This window comes from Ambystoma mexicanum, chromosome 10 (genome assembly GCF_040938575.1).
Source record: "Ambystoma mexicanum isolate Mex_15411 chromosome 10, UKY_AmexF1_1, whole genome shotgun sequence".
In the NCBI taxonomy this organism is placed as follows: Eukaryota; Metazoa; Chordata; class Amphibia; order Caudata; family Ambystomatidae; genus Ambystoma; species Ambystoma mexicanum.
The window spans coordinates 691743530-691765949 of NC_090932.1; the positions used below are offsets into that span (position 1 = coordinate 691743530).

Sequence of the window (22420 nt, forward strand, 5' to 3'; positions counted from 1 at the left end):
CTCAGTTCAAGGTGCTTTTTCCATGAAGAAAGTGCAAAATCGCCTGTTTAAAAGCATGTTTTGGTTTAAAGGTTTAATTCTTGAAGAAAAGTCAAAGGATTGCTAATGTCAAAATACACTGATAACTGTGTGCATTTTATATGTGTTAATGAAAGATGTAGGTAACCTAAAGTCAAAACCCAGTCTTGAGTTAATTAAATATTTAATTCTGAGCTGGCAGCTTCATCCTGGGAATGGTTGACACCTCCCCACTGGCAGGAAAGGCTTAAGTGTCCTGTGTATGCTAAAAACTCCCAGCAGCAAAGAACCCATCAGACTTTTGTCTGAGACTCAGCTAAAGACAATGGCAAGCTGGAACACTGATCCCTACAGGGGAGGGGCAGGAAACTTCCCTCTGGACCCCCACTGTGATCAAAGGAATTTGACAGCTGTTGCCAAGTGAAAGAAAAGTAAAACAAACTGCTAAGGATTTTTGGTGGTTAAATGCCCATTTGTAATTAAGCTTTAAATATCTTTAACTTTGCCACATGAAGGAGGATAAATCTAAAAATTGGTGGTTGTAAATCTAATGTTATGTGCTGTCTTTGAAGACGTGATTGAACCTGGTACTGCATAAGTAACAAAAGTTATAAAGAAACACTAATTGCGCCAAGACTATTAATGCTGCAAAGATAATATTGTATACCCGTGTTCTAGGGGTGATTGCACAGATATGTACTGAATTAGGAATTGTTAGGCCAAATTTTTATGATTAAAATGAACACAATTCCACAGAAAGACAAAGCCATTTCTCACTGACGTAGGAGTTGGATGGAAATGTAACCCACAAAATATGTAATGTATGTGTCTGATTTTATTAGAGGGCATAATTATAGAAATGTGTATTTGTGGGAAAGTTACATTTTGGTCCAAATAACTGTGGGAGTTCCTATGTCACATAAAATATGACAGCTCTCCTGGCTTCCAACCAGAAGAAGGCAAGTGCCTTTGACCAATCACAGCTGTGTGGGTGTGGATTGGAATTCTGCCCCTACCATAAACAAAATATGGGAACCTCACAACACACACACACTGATTCCTGACCACATCCTGATTTCCGCGTGACGCCCTGCTCCGGACTTCTTCATCCTGTTTCAGATCTTTTCATCCTGTCCTGATCCAGACTACTTTGCAAAACCAAGGGCATCAACATTTGCTGAACTCTTTTCAGCTAGGCCCAAATCCTGAACCATCCCAAAAACTTCAGGGAAATCATTCTGATCCAGTTTGGCTTGCTACCATTCACGCTTGCCTGCTTAAACTCGCCATCCCGCTAATCTACAGTGACCAGAAGGGTCAATCCAATCTGAGGTGCAGTCCAATTGACCAGAACCGCCCAGCTGACAATTCTGCCAGATGTGCCCTGCTGCCTGTAGACCCGATCCGTGATGACCAGAACCTGACGGTCCAATCTTCATTTAGAGTGGACTGTAAGTATCAACAGGAATCATAGCAACCCATAGTATATTTGCCTTGTCCTATCCCAATATATAACACATCCTCTCTAACTTAAGAACTTTTAATAGTGTCACACCAGTCTTGAAACCTTGCTTTGATTTCTTGTGATAGTGATAATTTCTTGAAAATCCTTTTGTCTTGTGAAAATCCCAAACCCTTACATCATCCCAAGGGTAATCCGACCGAGTCCTCCAAGGCAGATACGGAGGTGCTGGGGTTGGTTTCCCCGGATCAGTCTGGGGCTTACTGTGTTTTAAACTCGTAACCAGCCTGAATATCCTAGTTTAGAGCATAATTGTCACTGTATAAACTGAATTCGGTTTTCATTTTCGCCTTTATTTTCAAAAACACCTCTCATTCAAACTTGCATAACTTCTTCAATTTTATAGCTAGAGACTTAATTTCAACTCTCACTTAAACCTAAGACCTTCAGCTACATCCACAACTACGCATTGTGAAACAGTTTATTTGACCCGTTTTTATTAAAAATCATAGAGCAAAAAGGTTTTACATGTGTGTTTTCCCATTCAAAGTATTTCCAAACTTCCTTTTTGATTTAAAGTGTGTACGGTCGCTCATATTGTAGCTTATGTTTGTTAGGACCTGTTCAGAGTTGCTCCCATAGGAATTCATATCAACTTAAAGATTTTTGCATACTTTTCATTGTTTTCCCAAGCCATTTTCAACTGTCATTTTAAAAGTGTAAAAATACCAAAAACGGTTTTCGCTCTTGTTTGGGGAGGGAAGATTGCATACAAACTTTGTACTGTTCTTTTATTCCTGAATACCTGTTGCTTACTTAAATCTGTGTAGAATTGCTCATTTGTGAATTGAGAATTTTGCAGGAGGAATATTAACTTAACGCTATCTTTCTACAAACTAAAACTGTTCTTCTCTCTGTGTTTTATCTTCTGTGCTGCTCAAAAGTGAATTCAATTACCTTACTTAATTTCTTATTTGTATTGTCACCACATTGGTGATTGCTGCCCCGTATATTAAAACTTATATTTGATTTGCATTTTAAATAAATAAAGAAATAATACCTTTACCAACAAGCCCGATTCCTGGTCCAGTCTAACCTGAGGGGTATTTTGAGAAGGGTGTGATATGAGTGGTATATCATTCATAATATTGAACCCTTAGACACAATAAATGAGTATTTCATCTGTGCATTAAATGCTAGGCGAGACACGGGTGTATTGCCTGATTGAAATCCTTAACATCTGCATCCCTCTACCTCGTTACTAAGAGCATTATGGGACTTGAAGTCCATAATGTTCTTAGTTGTTTCAATCTCAGAATCTTCAACTCCACAATAAGCCATCAAAACATTAGGATCATTGGTGAAATCATTCAGGGTGTTCGGCTAATCTTCCTGACCTGAACCTCCTCCCATATGATCCTCCCAGCTAAAACCACCCCAAGAGTCGGGATCAGGTAACAGCTGCCTTTCCCTGGCCAAATGAGAAGGGGTCCAGGGAAGGGTTTCTGGGATGAATACCTCTGATTCATCACAGTAAGGCATCCTGACTAGCAAAAGGGACTCTTCATTATAGCAATAGCTAGGAGGGGCATGGTCTTTACTTTAATAAAGTGAACCGCTTTGCACCCGGTCTCATTGTCCATCGCCTATATGTGACCTACTAAAATTAGTAGTAACAAGTAGATTTAGTGGGAAACATGTGAAGGACTGGTTAGTTGACTATTGTAGTGAGCAAGTGTTACGCAAAAAATTGTTACTGGGATGACAGTCACTTGACAATAGCAGTAGAAGGGGTTGATGGTGGGAAGGTGGGAATTGCGATCACCAAGTCAAGAATGCTACCGTTGGAATGGGCCGACGCTGGCAATGTTGTCTCAGGTCTAGTGATGACAATAGGTTGTGGAAGAATGCTTTCATTTTTGTATCGAGAGGTACTGGAGATTGAAGTTGCCTAGAAATATACGAATTGACTGGCTTGGAAAATCTTTTTCTTTTTTTTTTGTGAATGATCACTATTATAGAAATAATTGGTCTGTCTGAAGTGAACTTTACATATTGTTTTTCAATGACAGAAACACACCATCTTCAATATTATTCAAATTAATCTTCTTGACATTTTGTCTTTTTTCCAACTCTGTGAATGTGTTAATTCAGGCAAACACAGGATTATAATTGGAGTCTTAAGTCCTTCACAAATAAAATAAACTATGTTTTTGGATAAGCCAGCTTTGTGCAGAGTTTGTGTAGTCATGGCTGAAACCAATCAATGCATAAGAATTACATTTTACCACTATGGTAATAAAAACCTTTTTACACCACATGTATTTTCAAGTAACTAGGGACCTTACAGTTCATACCTTGAAGTGATGAATCATCCAGGAAGTCCTGATGGGATTCTCTAAACTCTCCTGGTCTAGCATCGCGAAATTCACTTCGGAGAGAGATTTTCCACCATCTCAAAATCACCTGTATTTAAAATGAACAAACATTTTGAGTAGTGTGTGTGGCAAAACTGGTATATAGAGCGCAATCGTCGGCATTCACAGAACATGCACATTCATACATTTACAGTGAATTTATTGATGGGACATATTTCGAAATAATGAATTTACTGGATTTCTTCATTCATTTTACCATAAAACTCTAGTATTTCTTCTATGCTTACCAACAAGACTTATTTCACCATCTTTTTCCGGTTGGGACCATGACTTATTTAAATAGAATAATCTATATCCTTTTAGTTGGCTGCATAGAACTGCAAACCTCTTAGCTATATTCACAATTTGGCTATCAGTTTATATGGGGAGGAAGGATAAATCAGGGGCAACACGTTTGTCTTGGAAGCAAGACAACACAGCGCAACACATGTTCGAATCCCAATTCCGTGCTTCCGAAACCACTCGTTGCTATTAAGCGTGCTATAAAAGAACAAATATAAATTTTATACAATCAGTTATCCATTTTGAACAGAAAAATAACATTTGATTTTCCTGCTGCAATGGAGCTTTTTCCAAGGAAGTGGTTACATATTGTCACTATACAAGTGACAATAAATGTTCAGAACTTTAAAACGTGTGTTCTGCACTGTGAATGAGAGTGCCTCCAATGGAATCACTTTCCAAGAGGTCTGTGCCTAAAATCTGACTGTCAATTAAAAAATGGGGTCAGCATTAGTAATACGTCCGCACCAGTGTTCTAGGACTCGCACCTTTCATACGGTATACAGTGATGTTAACCAACCCACAATAACAAATAACTTAGGAACCCTAAATAACGAAAATAAATTGAATTATTTGATCAAAGTAATATGGGGTAGAGTAAGGGATTATAACAGGTGAGGAGGGGTTTAATTAAAAAACAAAATAATTCTGAAATGTTGTCATTATTTTAAATCGTTTAAAAAAGTATTGTTATTATTGGATTTGTTAAGGTCACATGGAACCCTTTCATACAGCGCTCTCCACATTAGTGAATAGTCAAGAACTAACCCATAATCTACATTTATATGAAGTACACCAATTTTCCTGCTCAGTGCTGGACACTCTGGCCTGTCGGGAACGGCTCAGGGTGTTTCCTTTTCTCTAAGAGAGAGGCGCACCGAGACCTTTTGGGTAAGGCCAGCATTGAACAAAAATTCAAATAAAATAAATAAAAAATGAGAAACAGTTTCATTGTTTGGATTTCATAACTCTTACTGTTAGTTAGGTACTTGATGTTTCACTGCCATGGCACAGTTGTGCATCTGGCACCGGGAGTCAGTTTAACCCTCTGCTCTGGTTTCTTCTCGCTGCTCTGTTAAGTGGTGATGTGTGCACTTGGCTAGTTGCATTCTTCACCTGGTCCCTCTCTTCAGAACTTTCCTTCACTCATGGCATTTGGCAAAGCAAATCACCTTCTGACTTGGTTAAATGAGATCTTTGTCACCAATCCACTAGCCCCTTCAAAGAGCATGTCATCTAAGGGTTCTTGACCCATGGTTCTGTGATCACATAAGAGATTTCCTCCCTTCATGTCTAGGCTTGATGCATGGGGTGACAGCATCAAAATGGGCACAGAAAAGAACCTTAGTGGACCAGGTGTGTTGGCTCATGCATTAGGCGATTGCAACGTTAAACATTTAAAAAGTAACTGACGGGAGACCACCAGGGGGTGCAGACGCGATGGCAGCCTAAAGCGGCGTCTCCTTCTCCAGGCCCGAACACACGGCGTGAGAACCTGGCAAATGAAAAACATCTGACATTATAAACGTACGATTTTGCTCCTGAGCATTATGCTGCAAAGATTTATGGAAAACCGCAGAATGGCTGTGGGAGAACAGACCCAGAAGAGTTGAGCATCCGTTCCCAATAAGAATGCACCAAGATGGCAGACACTAAGGGAGCCCTGCAGCGACGTAACGGCTAGCTGCCCGTGCCAGCAGTGGACTCATTGGGCGAAAGCAAACACCTCGGTCCACCTTCCAGAAGAGCTGCTCCTTGACCGAGGTAAAGAGGCGCTGCTGGTAATGATAGTTGGGGGCCCGAGAAAATAACGCTTGGGGAGCGCTGTAGGTTGCCCCCCACCACCTCGATCGGCCCTCTGCTCTGGCAGTCACCCTTGCACAATACAACACATGCTCCAATCCCCCGGGGGCACACGGCAGGTGCTGTGAGCGGAGCAACCACACAGCTCGGTGCAGGCTTGAAGGAAGATTCCCCCGAGTGGCCCCTCCAGGGGATACGCAGCATGACTGACGTGGGAGATGTTGCCTAGATGGCGCTGCACCATTCCTACCCCCCGCCCCGACAGAGATCAACTGAGGAGTTAAACTTCTATGACCCCCATGCCGGCCAACACTTCAGAAGCAGCCCGTGAAAACACTTCTCACTCCTCTTGGTTTGTGAACCTGAGAGGGCAGAACCTGGGGGGGGGGGAACAGAATCACACGGTCTACACAAGGCTTCAGGAGAACTCACCGGACCACTAGTAGTGGGTCCACAACTCAGAGAACTCCTCATTACAAGTCCTGGGCGCCCGCATTAACATTGCCTTGGGGAATGTAACAGCACAGATAAGGACGCGCCTCCGGGGATTGCGCTCTGCCTCTCCTTCCCGCTGTAACGTGGTTTGGACTGAAATAGGAAGGCCCCCAGGGGAGTTAAAGATCGGAGATTTGTGGGTTGGCACCCACCACATTACCAGAAAGAGATACCAAGGGCAATAACCGCTCTATCAGCACAACCTGGGCAACCCCCTTTGCCGAACAAAACTACACATCGCTACGTAGTGCGAGTAAAGCCTTACAGGAAGTACACCGAACGTTCACTCATCCACATACTGAGCCGCGCACAGAGGTCAATACACCACCCTCGGCAATGTCCCCCAGGCAAAAGATCAGCTAAATCCCGAAAGTAGTATAACGAAAGTAGGGAGGATAGTGCCCCACATCCTCAGAGAAGTTAAAGTGGCTGAAACGTTGGGAAACATCCTGCTGTGTTGTGTTGTGTTCACAACAAAAACTGTGCTACGCAGACCTAACTTGGTAGAATACAGCCTTGAGAAAAGGGTGAATAACTAATTTCTTTTATGATATATGATACATGGCATTTATAACGCGCCTATACACAAGTGTTTCAAGGTGCGACGAGGCAAGGGAGTGGGAACAGAGGGGAGAAAAGAGAGCAATCCTAAAGTGCAAAGGCAAGTGCAGACATCAGGTGGTAGTGGGACTGTTAGGGATACAGAAACACAGTCCCCAAGTGCGGGGGTTTGCCGGGAAGGCAGGGCAGGTGAGACTGGCGGGGGCAGGGGACCGGGGCCAGAGATCAGAGGGTGGCCAGATAACCAGTGCAGTTTCAGTTTCAGCCAGGAGGTCAGCAGGGTAGAGGAGGAGAAAAAGCAGAAGCAAAGAGAAAGGTTTTGGAGGTGCTTCCGGAACCAGAGATGGTTCTCCTCAAGTTTCAGGGAGGCAGGGAGGCTGTTCCAGAGGGAGGCCCCAGCCGAAGAAAGAGATCTAGCACCAATTTGTTGCTTGGAGAAGCGACTGACCCTGAGGGAGTTGGAGGCGGATGAGCGACAAGCTTCAGAAAGAAGATATTTAGTAAGTGAGAGTTGAAGTTTTGAGGGCCAAGGCCTCAGAAGGCCTTGTGGACAATGCAGAGGGTTTTGAACTTAATCCAGCTACAGGGAGCCAGTGCAGAGATACCCGCCTTCCTCTGAAATGCAGCCTTCCTCAGCAAATACTTCGGTATCCCATCTATAAAGGATACACACTACCCAGAAGAAAAGCTGAACCTGCATACTATTGACTGAGAACATACAGCCGCGCACAAACCGACATGGACCGGGAAGAGGTTCAAAGTTCTTCTGAGATCCCCGGGAACGATCTGGACAGCGCCACCAAATCGGACATACAGCTTTTGTTCGGCGAGATCCGATCGATTAAAACTAGCCTCACCGAGACGGTCTCAGACTTGCAGACAAGAATGACTAAAATGGAGGACCGAATGGAAGCAGTAGAAAGCAACCAGCAGCCGGGGGACATAACAGCAATGCAATACGAGGCAAGGTTCCAAGATTTAGAGCAAAAGGAACGGGACATGGAGCTCAAACTAGATGACTTTGAAAACCGAGAGCGAAGATCGAACATTCACATTGTTGGCCTCATTGAGGAACAGGGTGAAACCACATCAGGACTTGAAAGTAGAGTTAAAGCTTTGATAACATCTTTGTTTGACAACTCAAATCCCCCAAAGCTCGACAGGATTCACAGAGCAGGGGGACCACCAAGAGGCCCACGGCCAGTCCTCATAAAATGCCACTACTACAGGCAGTGGCAAGACATTTTGCAAAGAGCAAGGGAAAAGGAAACAATAGAATTCGAAGGCTCTAATGTGAAACTCTACCAAGCTCTCTCTGCAGCAACTCGGAGTAAAAGAAGAGGGTGTCGTCCCCTTACCACCTGGCTACAAGAATGGGGTACCCGCTACCGGTGGGGACATCCTTTCTCTTTGTCATTTAAATTTGGAGGAGAATGTTATAGGCTCACTTGAGAGGAGGAAGCCGGAAGGGCCTTCGATCACCTACATGCAACAGCGACGGCCCAGACAGAGAGGTCCATAGAAGACCATCTGGTCCCCTACAAGACACTACGCCTAATTCTCCTAGAAGAGGCCGGGCTCCGGCGGAATGGAAATACAAATGCCTGAACACACCCTGAAATAGATAGGCTAATTGATTTCTTTCTTGATTATTCCCCACCTACTTTTTCTTTACCCAGGCATCGCCTGAAATGGGGGGAAAAGTAAAGACTGTACAACGCAGTCAGTACCTGCTGTCCCCACCCTGTGCCTCAGAGACAATGGCACTCCACCGGGGACAGTTTGCTCCGGATTCACATTTGATGACTGCAGGAAATTGTGATATAGATAAAGTTTTGTTTTCACTGCAAATTGTTCTCGCTGTTCTGGTTTCTTAAAGTGTTCAATGTTCAGATCATACGCCTGGAGAGGGGCCCCACCAGAGTGGCCCTTCTTTTACTCGGGCATCTCTTCTCTGGAAATGCCATCTCCGGTTTTTCCCATTGGGAAGGGGAGGGAGGTGGGTAAGGGATACACTCATCTAGGAACAATGAAGCCTCAGATTCACGATCCCACAACTTCACTATTTAAAGAATCCAAACTACTCGTACAACGACTTTCCACGCGTGGGCTGCCCAGTCCGCTACAAGTGACATACAGCGCTATGGTTCCACACTCGTTCAACAGGCACCACTATGGCAACACATGACAGCATAGCTTTCAGGTGCCTCAATGTTAAGGGTCTCAATTCTCCACAAAAGCGCTCAATGTTAGCACACCAATTAAGGCTCTCAAGATTAGATGTGCTATTTGTACAAGAAACTAAATATGCCCAGGGAGAGGAACGTAAGATCATCTGCAGGGAAATCTGACAAACAATATGGGCCTCTGGAACCCGAAGAAAATGGGTTGGGGCAACTTAAAGGCAGGTTCAGCTCCGGGGCAAGACGGCTACACGCCAGCCTTTTATAAAATAAATACTAACACTCTCGGCCGTTTTCTCACTAAACTCCTTAATTCAATTCTAACAACGGGACATGCCCCTTGGTCATTCACAGTCAATAATCATAGTGAACCCCAAAGAAAAGAAGGATGCCTCAGAATGTTCATCATACCGCCAGATCTCGCTTATTAACGTAGAAGCGAAGATCTATTCTAGTATCCTGGCTGCTCGCTTAGCCCAAGTGCTTCCCCGATAAGTTCTCACTGACAAAGTCGGATATGTGAAAGGTAGGCAAGGGGCGGACAACATCCGAAAGACCCTAGACCTTATGGCTGATCCTAACGAAGTAGAAGGCTGCCCTATTCTGCTATCGTTCGACACTGAGAAATTGTTTGACCGTGTTGAGTGGCCCTTCCTACAGGCAGTGCTGAGCTGGTCGGGTTTAGGAGACGCATGGAACCGAGGGGCCAAAGCACCATATCGCAACTCCTCAGCTAAAGTCTCAGTTAATGGCTTAGCCTTGAGTTCTTCACACTGACTTGGGGCACAAGACAAGGCTGCCTACTCTCCCCCTTAATATATGCCCTAGTGGTAGAGCCCTTTGCTCAGATGGTCCGAGCCAACCCTCTAATTCATGGGATTTCTCGGGGTGGAAAAGAATATAAGATAGCAATGTTTGCAGATGATTTTCTGCTGTACCTCCCTCGCCCACTACACTCAGTCCCCACCTGCTTTGAGGACTTGAAGCGATACAGGGCGCCATCAGGGCTCCGGGCGAATCTACAAAATACAATAGCGGTCCCCTTGAGACCAGACTCCGACATCCCTCCTCGCTTGGTAGCGGAATGGGGCTTTCAAGTACAAACTCATGCCATCCGATACTTAGGGGTGGAGATCACAGTCCCCTTAGCAAATTTCTTCGAAGCAAATTACATCCCCCTATGGAACACTACTAAAGCAGACCTCAGATGGGCCAAATTGCCTCTCTCCTGGGCAGCGCGGGTTACCTCTATAACAATGAACATTTTACCCAGATTTCTATTCCTTTTCCAATCTATTCCAGTGGTTGCCCCTGATGCCTTTCTCGCAGAGGTCAAACACACACTTTTAGCATTCCTCTGGGCAAATACGACACCCAGAGTCCTGTACACAACTCTTATTCAGCCAAAGGAGATGGGAGGCATGGGATACCCGTATCTAGCAGAGTATTACAGAGCCTCCCAACTTCAGATCCTCCTGGACCACCTGTGGGAAAACCCAGAGAAGCAATGGGTGTCTCTGGAAAACACTTCCTTTGCACCCATTACGCTTGGAGAGTGGTATGGGTCCCTCTCTCTGCCATGCCCCGAAGGATACCAGAACACTCTGTCTTATCTGTGTTATGGTCATTGTGGTGCCCCTCTCATTCCATTAAGGGGGTCAAAACGTGGCCATCTCCCCATATCTGTATTTGGTCTCTCCCATAAGCAACTACCTGAGCGGGGTTCTCCGATTCCAATCATGGTATGAAGCAGGTCTAGTGAGAGTAGGGCAAATGTGGAGAGAAGGCTCTTACATTTCCAAGGATGATTTAGAGGAAGCCATGCACGTAACCACAGTTTCTCCCTTTCTCTACCTCCAATTAAGAAGAGTCCTCAAGGATCCACGTTGGTGTTGTTCCCTCCAACGTCCTCTTACATCGTTTGAACAAGTACTAAGTGTTCCCCAGATTACTAGAGGCTTGATAGCCCGTTTGTATAAAGCACTTATCACTATGGGTCAACTTGCACGCCTGCAGCTGAAGCCAAGTGGGACACAGACCTCGAGCTTGTAGAGCAGCGAGAGGTCTGGAAAGCCTTACATAGGGCAGTGTGGAGCTTGTCAGTGTCTGTGCAATATAAAATGCACAACACACGCCTCTCGATAAGATGGCACTACACCCCCTGTGGCTGTCTAGGATGTTCTCAGGGACCTCTCCTTATTGCTGGAGGGATTGCGGGGAGAGCTGCAACTACTGGACTCAGTGGTGGCAATATGGGAAAGTCCAGACATACTGGAAGGAGGTCCTAGGGTGGATTCATGCAATAGATGGTATCACTAGAAGACTCACGCCACTGTTCGTGCTGTTTGGGGTTGAATCGAATGACGAAAAATCATATGCAACGCTCACACACATGCCCCGAAACCTGTTCCTAGTGGCGAGAGTCTGGCGTAAGTTCCGATTTGTCTTTGTTTACTAAACCTAGACTGGAAATTAGGTCTATAGCCCACTGAACTTGGTTTCTGTAATCGGTCTCCGTCTTCGGCCATGAAGAGGATATCGTCCAAGTAGACTATCATCCAAATCCCTTGTTCTCGGAGTGATGTCGCTACTGGCCTCATGAGCTTGGTAAATGCCCATGGTGCTGACGCTAAGCCGAATGGTAGGCTTTTGAATTGCCATATTTCGTCCCTCCAGATGAATCTTAGGAAGGAGCGGCACTGTTGTGCTATTGGTACTGTCAGATGTGCATCTTTCAAGTCTAGGCGTGCTAGCCAATCTCCCTTTCTGAGCAGGTCTCCTAGCAGATGGATTCCTTCCATTTTGAAATGTGTGTATACTAGCCAGCTGTTCAATTCTTTCAGGTTTATCACTGGAGGAACTTTGTCCTTGCGATGGACTAGGAACATGCTGCTCAGAAAGGATGGTTCGCTTGACGTTGCTTTCTCTATTGCATTCTTTTGTGCCAGTTCCTGAATTTCTGTGTCTAATAATGCTTCCTCTGCTTGTGCCATCTGAATTCTGAGGTGCACACTCGTGTCTTGAAGAGTCCAGAAACTCTAGAACGAAACCCTGCACGGTCTGCAGAACCCATGCGCCTGAAGACAGATTGCGCCAGTTGTGCCACTAATACTTTGTCCTGCCCCCCACTGGAGCTTAGGTCGCTGCACGTTTTCTCACCAGAGTTACTGTTTTGGTGTCTATAATATCCTCGTCCTCGATGCGCCCGCGCGAGCTCCGTCCTCTGTTGGGGAAGAAGGCGTCTTGCTGGTGGGTCTCCCAATACTGGGCTCTGGGGCCTTGAGATCTTCTGCTATTGAAGTGGCCGGTCGAACGGCCTCTAAAATCGACCGGCCCCTGCAAAAACCCTCCCTGGAAACACCTTCCTAATGGAGGCTTGCGCTTTATCCAGCACAGTATATGTTCCGACAAATTTGTTAATTTCCTTCACAAATGTGTCTCCGAAAAGGAGTCCCTGTGCGCCTTCCCCGGCTTCGTAAGACACTAGATCTCCTAGTTTATTATCGACCTTTAGCAACATGGATCTGCGTCGCTCTGAAGATATCGCACAATTTGCATTGCCCAGCATACAAACCGCTCTTTGAGCCCATCCTGCGAGTATGGCTTGGTCCACTGGTTCCCCGGTGTCCTTAGCTCTCTCGGCTAAATCCATCATTTTTGCGATGGGACCTGCCAAATCTAGGAGTTTATCTTGGCATGTTCTCCATGCCCTTCCTGGCGTCTTTCCCTGCCTTCGTTACGAAGGTTAGCATTTTAGCGTCTAGCTCAGGTGGATCCGCTACCTTTCCTGTTAGCGCTGGTCTTGGACATTCTGCTCTTAGCCTGAATCTGGTATCTTTCTCCAGAGGCCTTCTCATCTTCTGCGACATGTACAGAGCTACCCTCTGAGAGGGGGTCCAAACTGTGGATCTGGGGTGTCTAATGGTGTCCGGCTCAAACATGGATGCCATGTCTTCTTCGTCTTGTGGGGCCTCCACACTGCTGGCTTTGGGCTTGCATCGAATCTTCCTGTGTGAGTGTACGCTCTCTTTACTTATGCTCCAATCATCATCCTCTGGTTCCTGATCTTGGTTTGATTGGTCTGTGGATGATGTGGCATCCCCTATGTTTTTCGCCTCTGGGGTAGGAGGTATGAGGCTGGGCATGGCGGCTTTTGTTAGGAAGGAACTTTTTAGCCTATTGAATGAGTCGGCCGCCTCCTGGGGCTTTTTTGTCTTCCCCATTTCTGTGCCCGGGGGAGTAGAAGAGCGTTTTCTCCTTCGGGCCACTTTTCTCCCCTTCTCACCATGTGTCAGAGGCTCTTGTGTGGAGGTTCCCTCACCAGGGACGTCGAGCGTGCCAGCTTTCTTGCCCAGCATTTCCTCCAGGATTAACAACCTGTCTTGCAGAGGCTTGACCCTTAGTGCTACAGCTTGTACTAGTGAGTCGCCTAGTACTTTCTTGAAACTGTAGGATAGGTCAATTTCTTCTTCTAGGTACTCTTCCTCTTGTTCTGGTTCTCTATCACTCCCTTCACTCCAGGCCTCTTTCTCCATGTTGTAGGCCATGGTATTCGTTGTAGGCACTTGCCTCACAGAGAGTCTGGTACTGGCTTGTATGCTGTAGCCCCTCTTTCTGACTTTCAAATATATATATATTTTCTTGTTTGAAAATGTCATCCCTGTGGGACTTAGTAACAATTGGCACTGTTCCGTGAGGCGAATCGCTAATATATTAGCTGAATTTGCGTGTCTGGGAGTGCGGGTGGAAGCTCTCTGTGACCGTTAGTTCTTGTGATAGAAAACAGATGCGCTGCACATGCGCGCGGGCACGCGCTCACCCTTTGTTTCCATGGTGAGTGGAGCTTGTCGCTTATACGCGACGCCGGGGAAATCCTTGGATCATACGCGGCTTCTCCTTTGAGTGGAAGGCCGAGCCCTCATGAGAGTGAGATCACTCGCGGGCTCGGCTGTCAGCCGTTATAAATGCTAACGCAGCTCCGAAAGCGCTTCTGCGCCGCATGCCTGACATTACCCAATTCCTGTCAGTTACATTATTAAGCTTATACGCTGCGCTTAAGAAAGGTATATAAATATAAACTTATGAAGTGTCACGCATTTGACTGTACAATTCTCGCACTGATAATAATGAGAGCGCTTATCTGTGGCTACAGCAAAAAAGAAGAGGAAGGGACCTAGGGAGACAGACTTATAGGAGAGAGTGTTACAGGATTGTACAGTGAAAGAGAGGCTGTGGACTACTGAAAGAGAGGCTGTGGACTACTGAGCAGCAGAGCCTCATGGGAGAGCTAGTTCAGCCGAGTTGAGGCTATGAGTTTATTCTTTTTTTCTGTGATTTATACAAGTTTGTAAAAAAGAAAAAGAAAAAAGAAAGAAGGAGAATATTTCAAAAGCTGTGGTTAGCAGTGAATAAAGAAGTTGAGGAATAATGCTCGCCTCCGGTCTTGTCATAGAATTCAGAGAGTATACTGTGCATGCGGAAAAACACAAATGAGACAACGGGCGCAGTGCATGCTATTTATACCATCATCGACCTCACGTCTGGACATGGGAATGGAAACCACTGAGGGGAATTGACTAATTGCTGCACAGCGCCCTCTGTTGTCAAAATGTTTCTGAGACTGCAAGCAGGATAGCGGTATATCAAAAATGAGAATACCGTGGGAGGACACAATCCATTAGAAAGGCGATGCAGCTAAATGCTTTCTTTTTTTTAAACTGTTTATTTTTAAAAATAGTAAAATGATTATCAACATAACATCGGATCTAGCTTGCGACGTATCCCAACCCCTCTCTCAGTATCCCTCCCCACGCCTCCACCCAATACAAAAGCTCTAAGAAGTTGAGGTTTCCGTTTCTGCCTCGGCACCCCCTTCCCCTCGCAGGGCCTCCACCTCCTCCAGGAACCTCCTGGTGTTGCAGGGTTTGTAAGTTAAAGCCGGGAATCTCCCATCATACTCCAGGAATGGAGTCCAAATGTCGCGAAAGTGATGCAGGAGACCGGCCCTGGCTGAGGCTACCTTTTCCGCAATCAGAATATCCCACATCTTTCCCCACCACATAATCATGAGGGGACCTTCAGTGGATTTCCATATGCGGGCATCTACAATTCTCGCCGCCAGCAAACATTGAGTTAATAGTTTGGCTTTCCTCCCCGGTCTGGGGTAGCTCCCCGGGACCGGGGATCCCAGGAGGATGGGTTCAGGTTCCAGTGAGATTACCGCTTGAGTGATTCTTCAATACTGGTCAAGCAGCGCTTCCAGAAGAGTTGGATCTTTGGGCATGACCACCACATGTGGAGGAAGGAACCTGGTTGACCACAAAGTCTCCAGCAAGCGGGATCCAGGGTTTGGTTCATATGGTGGAGTAGCGGGGGGCAGGGTTTAATACCAGCGCAAGAAAAGTTTGTATGCGCATGCCCCATGTTTAATGCAGGGAGATGAGGAGTGGGTTCGTGTCCAGATGTCCACCAATCTTGATCTGTCACTGGCTGCCCCAGGTCCACCTCCCACTGCGCCATGGCCTGCGTCTTGGAAGCTAGGAAGTCCCCCAGGAAATGTTTATATAAGACAGAGATCTTTCCCCGAGCCGGAAGTTCCTGCAGGGCCAGTTCGAGGGAAGTGGGTGTGTGTGTTGCTGCTTGAAGAGTTTGAGGGTGGGAGCACCAGTGGTGAAGCTGGATGTAGGGGAATATGTCCAATTTCTCAAGCTGAAAGGTTTCCTTGCATTGTTCGGAGGTTCTGGGGCGACCCTCTAAAAAGAGCTGGCCCAGTGATTAGAGGCCCCTGGCAATCCAATGTCTGAAAGTTTGAAGGTTAGTTCCGGGGGAGAAGGCAGGGTTAATGAAGACCGTAGAGTAGGGGCACAAGCCTCTTGGAGTCCCCTTACGTTGCAGTTCCCAGTCCCAGGTGCCTAGGGTGCGTTTGGTAGCCAATAGCAGATCGTTCCACTTCTGCCGCAACGGGGCGAGATATATGGGAGGAAGCGCAGGGTAAGAGGCAGGTGAGGCTGTTCTAACTCTACCCATCTAGGGCACCCAGAGGTCATAAACCAGGCATGGGTGTGAGCTAGTTGTGCCGCAATTTGGTAGCTTTGCAGGTCGGGGACTCCCAGCCCACCCAGCCGTGCGTTACCAAAGAGAGTGCAAGGCGGTATTAGTAGGAGATGTGAGGATGGAGTAAAGCAGGAGGAAGATAGTTGGGAGAGATAGGCAAGGCTTGTGTAATAAGAACAGGAAATGGAGGTGCAGATAGGGGATTGAGAAAGAGTAAAAGAGAAAGAAAAAGAGAAAGGTAAAGAGAGAAAGAAAAAGAGAGAAAGAGGGCAGTGTAGAGCGAGAAGAGAAGTGGGAAGTGTAGAGACAAGATAATAGATTGGGGGGGAGCAAATGCAGATAGAGAAGAAAGGAGGAGTGGAGCCATACTTAGAAAGGGCTAGAAGATCCCGGAGGGAGGAGAGACAGATAAGGGGAAGGGGAAAGGGTGAAAGAGGAAGGGAGTAAAGGAGGAAAGTATGGAGGAGCATTGGGGGAAATAAAGGAGCGGGACGGGGTCCGGAAGAAAACCCTGGTGACAATGGGCCGAAAAAACAGACCAAAAGTATCCCTTAGAAAAATGCTGGAGGGAAATGGTTAGAAAAGGCCACAGCCTCTAGGTTTCCATCCCAGACTAGAGATGACTTAGACAGTAGAGGTTACCTTGCCCTAGACCACATCAGGGACATTCTGGCGATTAGGGACGTCTGGGCTAGTATGGAGAGAGCCCATGGGTGGTCAAGAGAGTAGAGAGTCTTAGGGACCCTCCTAGTTTCAACCATCCAAGCCTTTCAAACCATTTCTGTGTAAAATGAATACAAGCAACATTAAATATATTATCCTTGTCTGTGCATTCCTGTGGCACCTGTGCCCATTTTACAGTTACTTGTGCAGTAAAGCGCTCAAGGACATGAACAAATTATTGTTTCAAAATAACGTAGGCTTATTCTGGGAAAATGCATTCAAGGAAACGTACTGATTAATTGGCATTCAGTGCAGAGTCTGAATAAGTCCTTTCGCCGAGTGTCAGCTGGGGAAGGGTGCATCACTGTAAATAAGTTCAGAACTGCAATCGGTTGCCAATATATGCATTTCTATAAAATATTGGCTGAAGTTGGGGAATACAATAAAGGACATTAGTCGAATAAGTCACTTATTACTGTTTTTATAATGCATTAACCATTTCACACCTTTGCAATGACGCTCGGTTAATAAAAGCAAAAAGGTCTCCAACGACTGGTGGGGCATGATTTCTTTTCTTTCTGTCAGATAGAAGATGTTAGGGACTGTCATTTTATTTTTTTTGTTTGTGCCTTTGTTCCAAGGGCGTGTTTTTTCATAGCACAAAAGTGCCATATTTTTTTCCCACCAGAGACTTAAAGTAGGATTATCTTGGTCTTTCAAAAACTGTTTTTTAAAGCCACGCAGAATGCTGCCACCAGCTTCAGAGTCATAAGCTTAGATTGGGGGCACTGTCAAGCAGAAGACCCCAGCCTCTAACCTAGGGTTCGAAAATAAGGGGAGCTGGGAGCCATTTAGCTCCTGCTTCTAGCATAGTAGATCCTGGTTAGCTTGAAACCAACAGCTATCAGGAGCTACTTCTGGCTCCTAGGGCCAACTGGTGCCTTCCAAAGATGTAAATGTGACATTAACTTTGAGTATTTGAGAATGTTAATTACAAATAATTAGAACACATCTAATACTCATTTAATCACAATGGTTCATACAAAATGGAAAAAAAGTTAAAGGAGCATCTCTGGTAGCTCCCGCCTACTGGGTGATGCCGCCACCCAGGAGCTGGTTTTAGCTCCTGCTAATTGAAACCCAATTTCGAACCCTGCATTAACCACATGTTTGCATAGCAGGGAGGGATTTGAAATGGAATGAGTGAGATGCACAGACCTATTATGATGGATATGGTTGGGACCCATTTAGGGGCACAGACCCACGTCCCAGAAAGAGTGTGTGGGAGATGCCGAGACAGATCTAGAGGGCAAGTCCACATCAGACGAGCATTGATATTGTATACAGTGGGAGGCGTTAATTATATGTCAAGACAGGAGGCAATCATTATGCTGTACTTTCTTTATTACTGCAACTCACATCTATTAAAAAATGTGAACATTTAAACTGAATATTTTTTGTTTTACTCCTAGATCCATGGGAAAAAGGGAAAATTCAAAGTTTTAAAGAGTTCAAGAGAAATTCAAACTGGAACTACTAATCCCACGAGCCTCTAGTCCCTGGTAGTCCTGAGGCTCTTGTCCTCCACCTATCAGCAGCCAGGTCCCAGTACAAGAGGCTCCTGCCCTAGGTCCTTTCCTCTCTTTTAGCTGCAGCCCCACAGATATGTGAAACATTTTCCTTACAAGCTTCTCTAGTTTAAATATTATACTACTAGTGTGATTGGGTATTTGTATCATCTTACTGAGATCTCTTAGTGCAACAGTAGGCACGTAGTGAAGTAACGTTATAGTATATTTCGAAAATACCTTGTTTTAAGTTATTGGCACCCGCACGCGCGCATTTCATTCAAGAGGAGTCACAATTCCCTCAGGAGTCGGGGCTGGAGCCGCTATCGAACATACTCGCATCAGGTAGCAGGCCCCGCACCACGTGTGTTTTTTGCTAGCTGCAGCGTGTAACAGCACCAGCAAACAAGGAGGGCAGTATGGCCCAGGAGAGCGGGAGGCACCTAGCCTTCCCATCATCCCCTGGGCCTTCCCGACACATGTTTTCCTCACTGAACGTTCCACAGACCACAGAACGCTTCGTATTCATCAGCGAAGTAAAGCAATTGGAAGTTAATAAAGAAAAAAAAAAAAAAAGAAAAGCAAAACAAGGAATATTGATTAAAGAAGCAGGAATTGGACATTGCACTGCTTACAGAGCCATTTAAACTGATAGTCCAGAAGCTGCTCTTGCCAGACACTAGAGCACCCATGGTTCACTATGATGAACCAAGACTGTCTTAGTCAACCTCCCCAGAGTGGAGTGAGAAAGAGTGGGTGGAGGAACCCACAGAAAACGAGACAGAGCTATCCCTCAGTTTTAAGAACGTCCTAGGGGACTCCCTATCCCAAGTTGTATCCCACGGTGTGCAACCCATAGCACAACGCTTGGATATGCTGGAAGCTATGTTAGCCAAGCAAAAGACTGACCAAGAAGCAACCAGGAAGAGACGGGCAGACAGCCCTGGCGAAGGGACATCAGCCAGACACCCCCAGAAAGGAGTTGAACATGAGGGGTCTAAAAAGGCTTGGAAGAGGCTGACCTCTTTGACCACCCCCCCTCCCCGAGCCAAGCAGAAAGGGTAAACTCTGTTCCCCAAGAGGTGACCGACCCAGTCACCAGGCTAAAAAAGGCCTTCCTATTGAAGCCCACAGTGCATCACATTCAACCCCCTAGCCCAGGGGTGAATAATTTAGGGGATGATGACAGCAGCTATTTGCCCGTTGATGAAGGGGATGAGGAGGAAGAGACCCTCAAAGAACCCCTTGACGAAGACCCAGCTCCAGAAGAGGAAGATAACACAGGTGACATGTTTGACCCAGAGTCTAGCCAACACCCAAAATCATCATAGTGGGTGCCGTCACCAAGAGTGGCCCTATATATGTCCCAACATATTAGAAAACCTCTTTTCAGAGAGCATGAGAGAAGAATGCCCGCGGCCTGAGCTGCCTGGCAAATTGGCAGACACCCCAGAGCTCAACCCAAAGATGGTCACATTTGTGACAAAAATGGCCAAAGTCATTAGGAAAGGCGTCGATTGCACTTGGAGAGGGTGCCAGGACAAACTGCTGGACCTGGCAGGGCAATTGGCCAAGATAAAAGGATTTGGCAAAGAAAGCCAAAGACACCGGAACACCAGTAGACGCCCAAGCGTTAGGTAGCTGGGCACAGCGCGCCGTATTTCTTCTGGGGAAGGCTAACTGCCAGCTCTGTCCTCAGAAAGGAGGAGAGGAGTACTGTTGAAGATTGACAGTAAGCTTCATGATTTAGCTTCCTATGAAGCCGGAGAAGGAGCAAAAGGGTTGCTCTTCGGGAGGGGCCTATGCCAAGGAGATGGCACAGTTTGTAGGAACCTACTCAGCCTTGGAAAAAGCCCAGAGCTCCATTTGGAAGATCTTTTTAGGACGTGTTTTTGCCGGCACCGGACGGCACCAGTCGATCGTCTGGCCGCTTCAGCTTGCACCACAGACCCAAATGCCAGCAAGCTCAATATTGGGAAGGAAGGCAGCAAGACACGTTCTTCTCAGCCAGAGTGCAATCCCCCATAGGTCGCAGAGGAAGAGGATCTTATAGAAAGCCAGGCACATCGGGTGGCAAGTACAACAAGCACACAGCTGCAAAAAGTCAGGGGGGGGAGAACTCTTTGTCTGCGCAAGTGGCAAGCGTTCTCCAACGATGCGTGGGTACTCCAAGCAGTAGCAGGTCTACATTTAGAATTCACAGGCAAGCCGGGGGAGAGTAGAGCCCCAGTCGATACATATGCCACAAGAGTTAGCACTCCTGAAGGACGAGCTGTGCAAGCGAGAAGACAAGAATGCGATAGAGCGCGATTCCCTAGGAGGGCCTGGCTTCCTCAGCAATAGGTTTCTCGTACACAGAGGAGATGATAAGACCAGTCATAAACTTAAAGGGTCTGAATGAATGGCTAACATACAACCATTTCAAGATGGAAGGAATTCACCTCCTCCGAGACCACCTACGCGCAGGAGATTGGTTAGCTCGCTTACACCTCAGGGACGCATAAACTCACTATTCCGATAGCGACAGCGCACCAGAGATTCCTCTGTTTTTGGTGGAACAAGGAGACTTGGCGCTTCACATACCTCCCTTTCGGGGTAGCGTCTGCCCATAGGGCGTTCACCAAGATAATGAGGCCAGTGGCAGCGGCGATGAGAGAGAGGAATCAGGATTATCATCTATCTAGACGATATTCTAATTGTAGCGCAGAGCAAAGTAGCTCTTCAAGAGAACGTAGGCTGGGTCTTCACCCTAGTGTACTCGCTGGGATTTATCATAAACCTAGACCAGTCTCAATTTCAACCAGTCCAGAGAATAGAGTTCTTAGGATTTATAATAGATACCAAGAAAGCAGTTCGAGCTTCTGACCCACAAGGTGAAAGCCATCAATTCGAAGTTTAGCCAGGATAGTGGAGCTGCTAGCGGCCTCGATCCAAGCAACCTTTCCCGGACCTCCCCATTATAGAGCTTTGCAAAGACTCAAGATCAGGCACTTGCAAGGTGGAGTATGTTACCATCGGCTAGTGACTCTAGACCAGGAAGCACTGATGGAGCTCCATTGGGGGCTCCGGAACATGGAAGTGTGTAATGGCCGAGCTATTTTCGGAGACATACCAGATTTAATTATAGCGTCAGATGCATGCAGAGCTGGCTGGGGAGCCAGATGCAGGCAGACAGAAACAGGAGTGAAGTGGTCAGCAGAAGAGCTGCAATTGCACATAAATTGTCTCAAACTCTTGGCAGGGTCCTTCGCAGTGCGTGCTTTTACCAAAGACAAAGACAACTGTTGTGTCTTACTCAAGATGGACAACATTTCAGCAGTGCGCTACATAAACAAATTAGGAGGGACCAGATCCAGAATGCTGGCAGAGCTGGTGAAAAGACTTTTGGCATCACTGCCTACAACATCAGATTACAGTATCAGCAGAATATTTACCAGGAGAACAGAACAGGGTAGCAGACTGGAACTCTCGATATCTTGTGGACTCCAGCGACTGGAGACTTCACCCCCAGGTTTTCAGCCAGTTACAAGAGATTTGGGGTCCACTGGACACTGATCTGTTCGCATCCAGACGGAATGCTCAGACGTACATCATCTGGAGGATAGACTCGGGAGCAGTAGAAACGGATGCCTTCCTACACCAGTGGAGCGGAGCAGTGCACTATGCCTTTCTGCTCTTCGTCATGTTGACAAGAGTCCTAGCGAAAGTCCACCGAGAGGCAGCGGAGCTGGTAATGAAAATCCCATTTTGGAAGTCCCAAGCCTGGTTACCAGTAGCAATGAAACTTTCTCCAGATTTCCTGAGGATAGTTCCTCAATGGCAGGACCTTCTGCTCAACCCGAACGGTCTTCCACACCCTCTGATAGAGGCAGGCACTCTACACCTAATAGCCTG

The 22420-nt window shown here is 46.3% G+C and overlaps 1 protein-coding gene across 1 annotated transcript in view; it reads right to left on the minus strand.

The window, feature by feature from the left end:
• FBXO36 (F-box protein 36) overlaps positions 1-22420 on the minus strand; it is a 260891-nt gene that overhangs the window by 159073 nt on the left and 79398 nt on the right. Inside the window, exon 2 of the mRNA XM_069618305.1 lies at positions 3838-3946. Coding sequence (XP_069474406.1) covers positions 3838-3946 — 109 coding nt within the window. The remainder of the gene's footprint in view (positions 1-3837; positions 3947-22420) is intronic.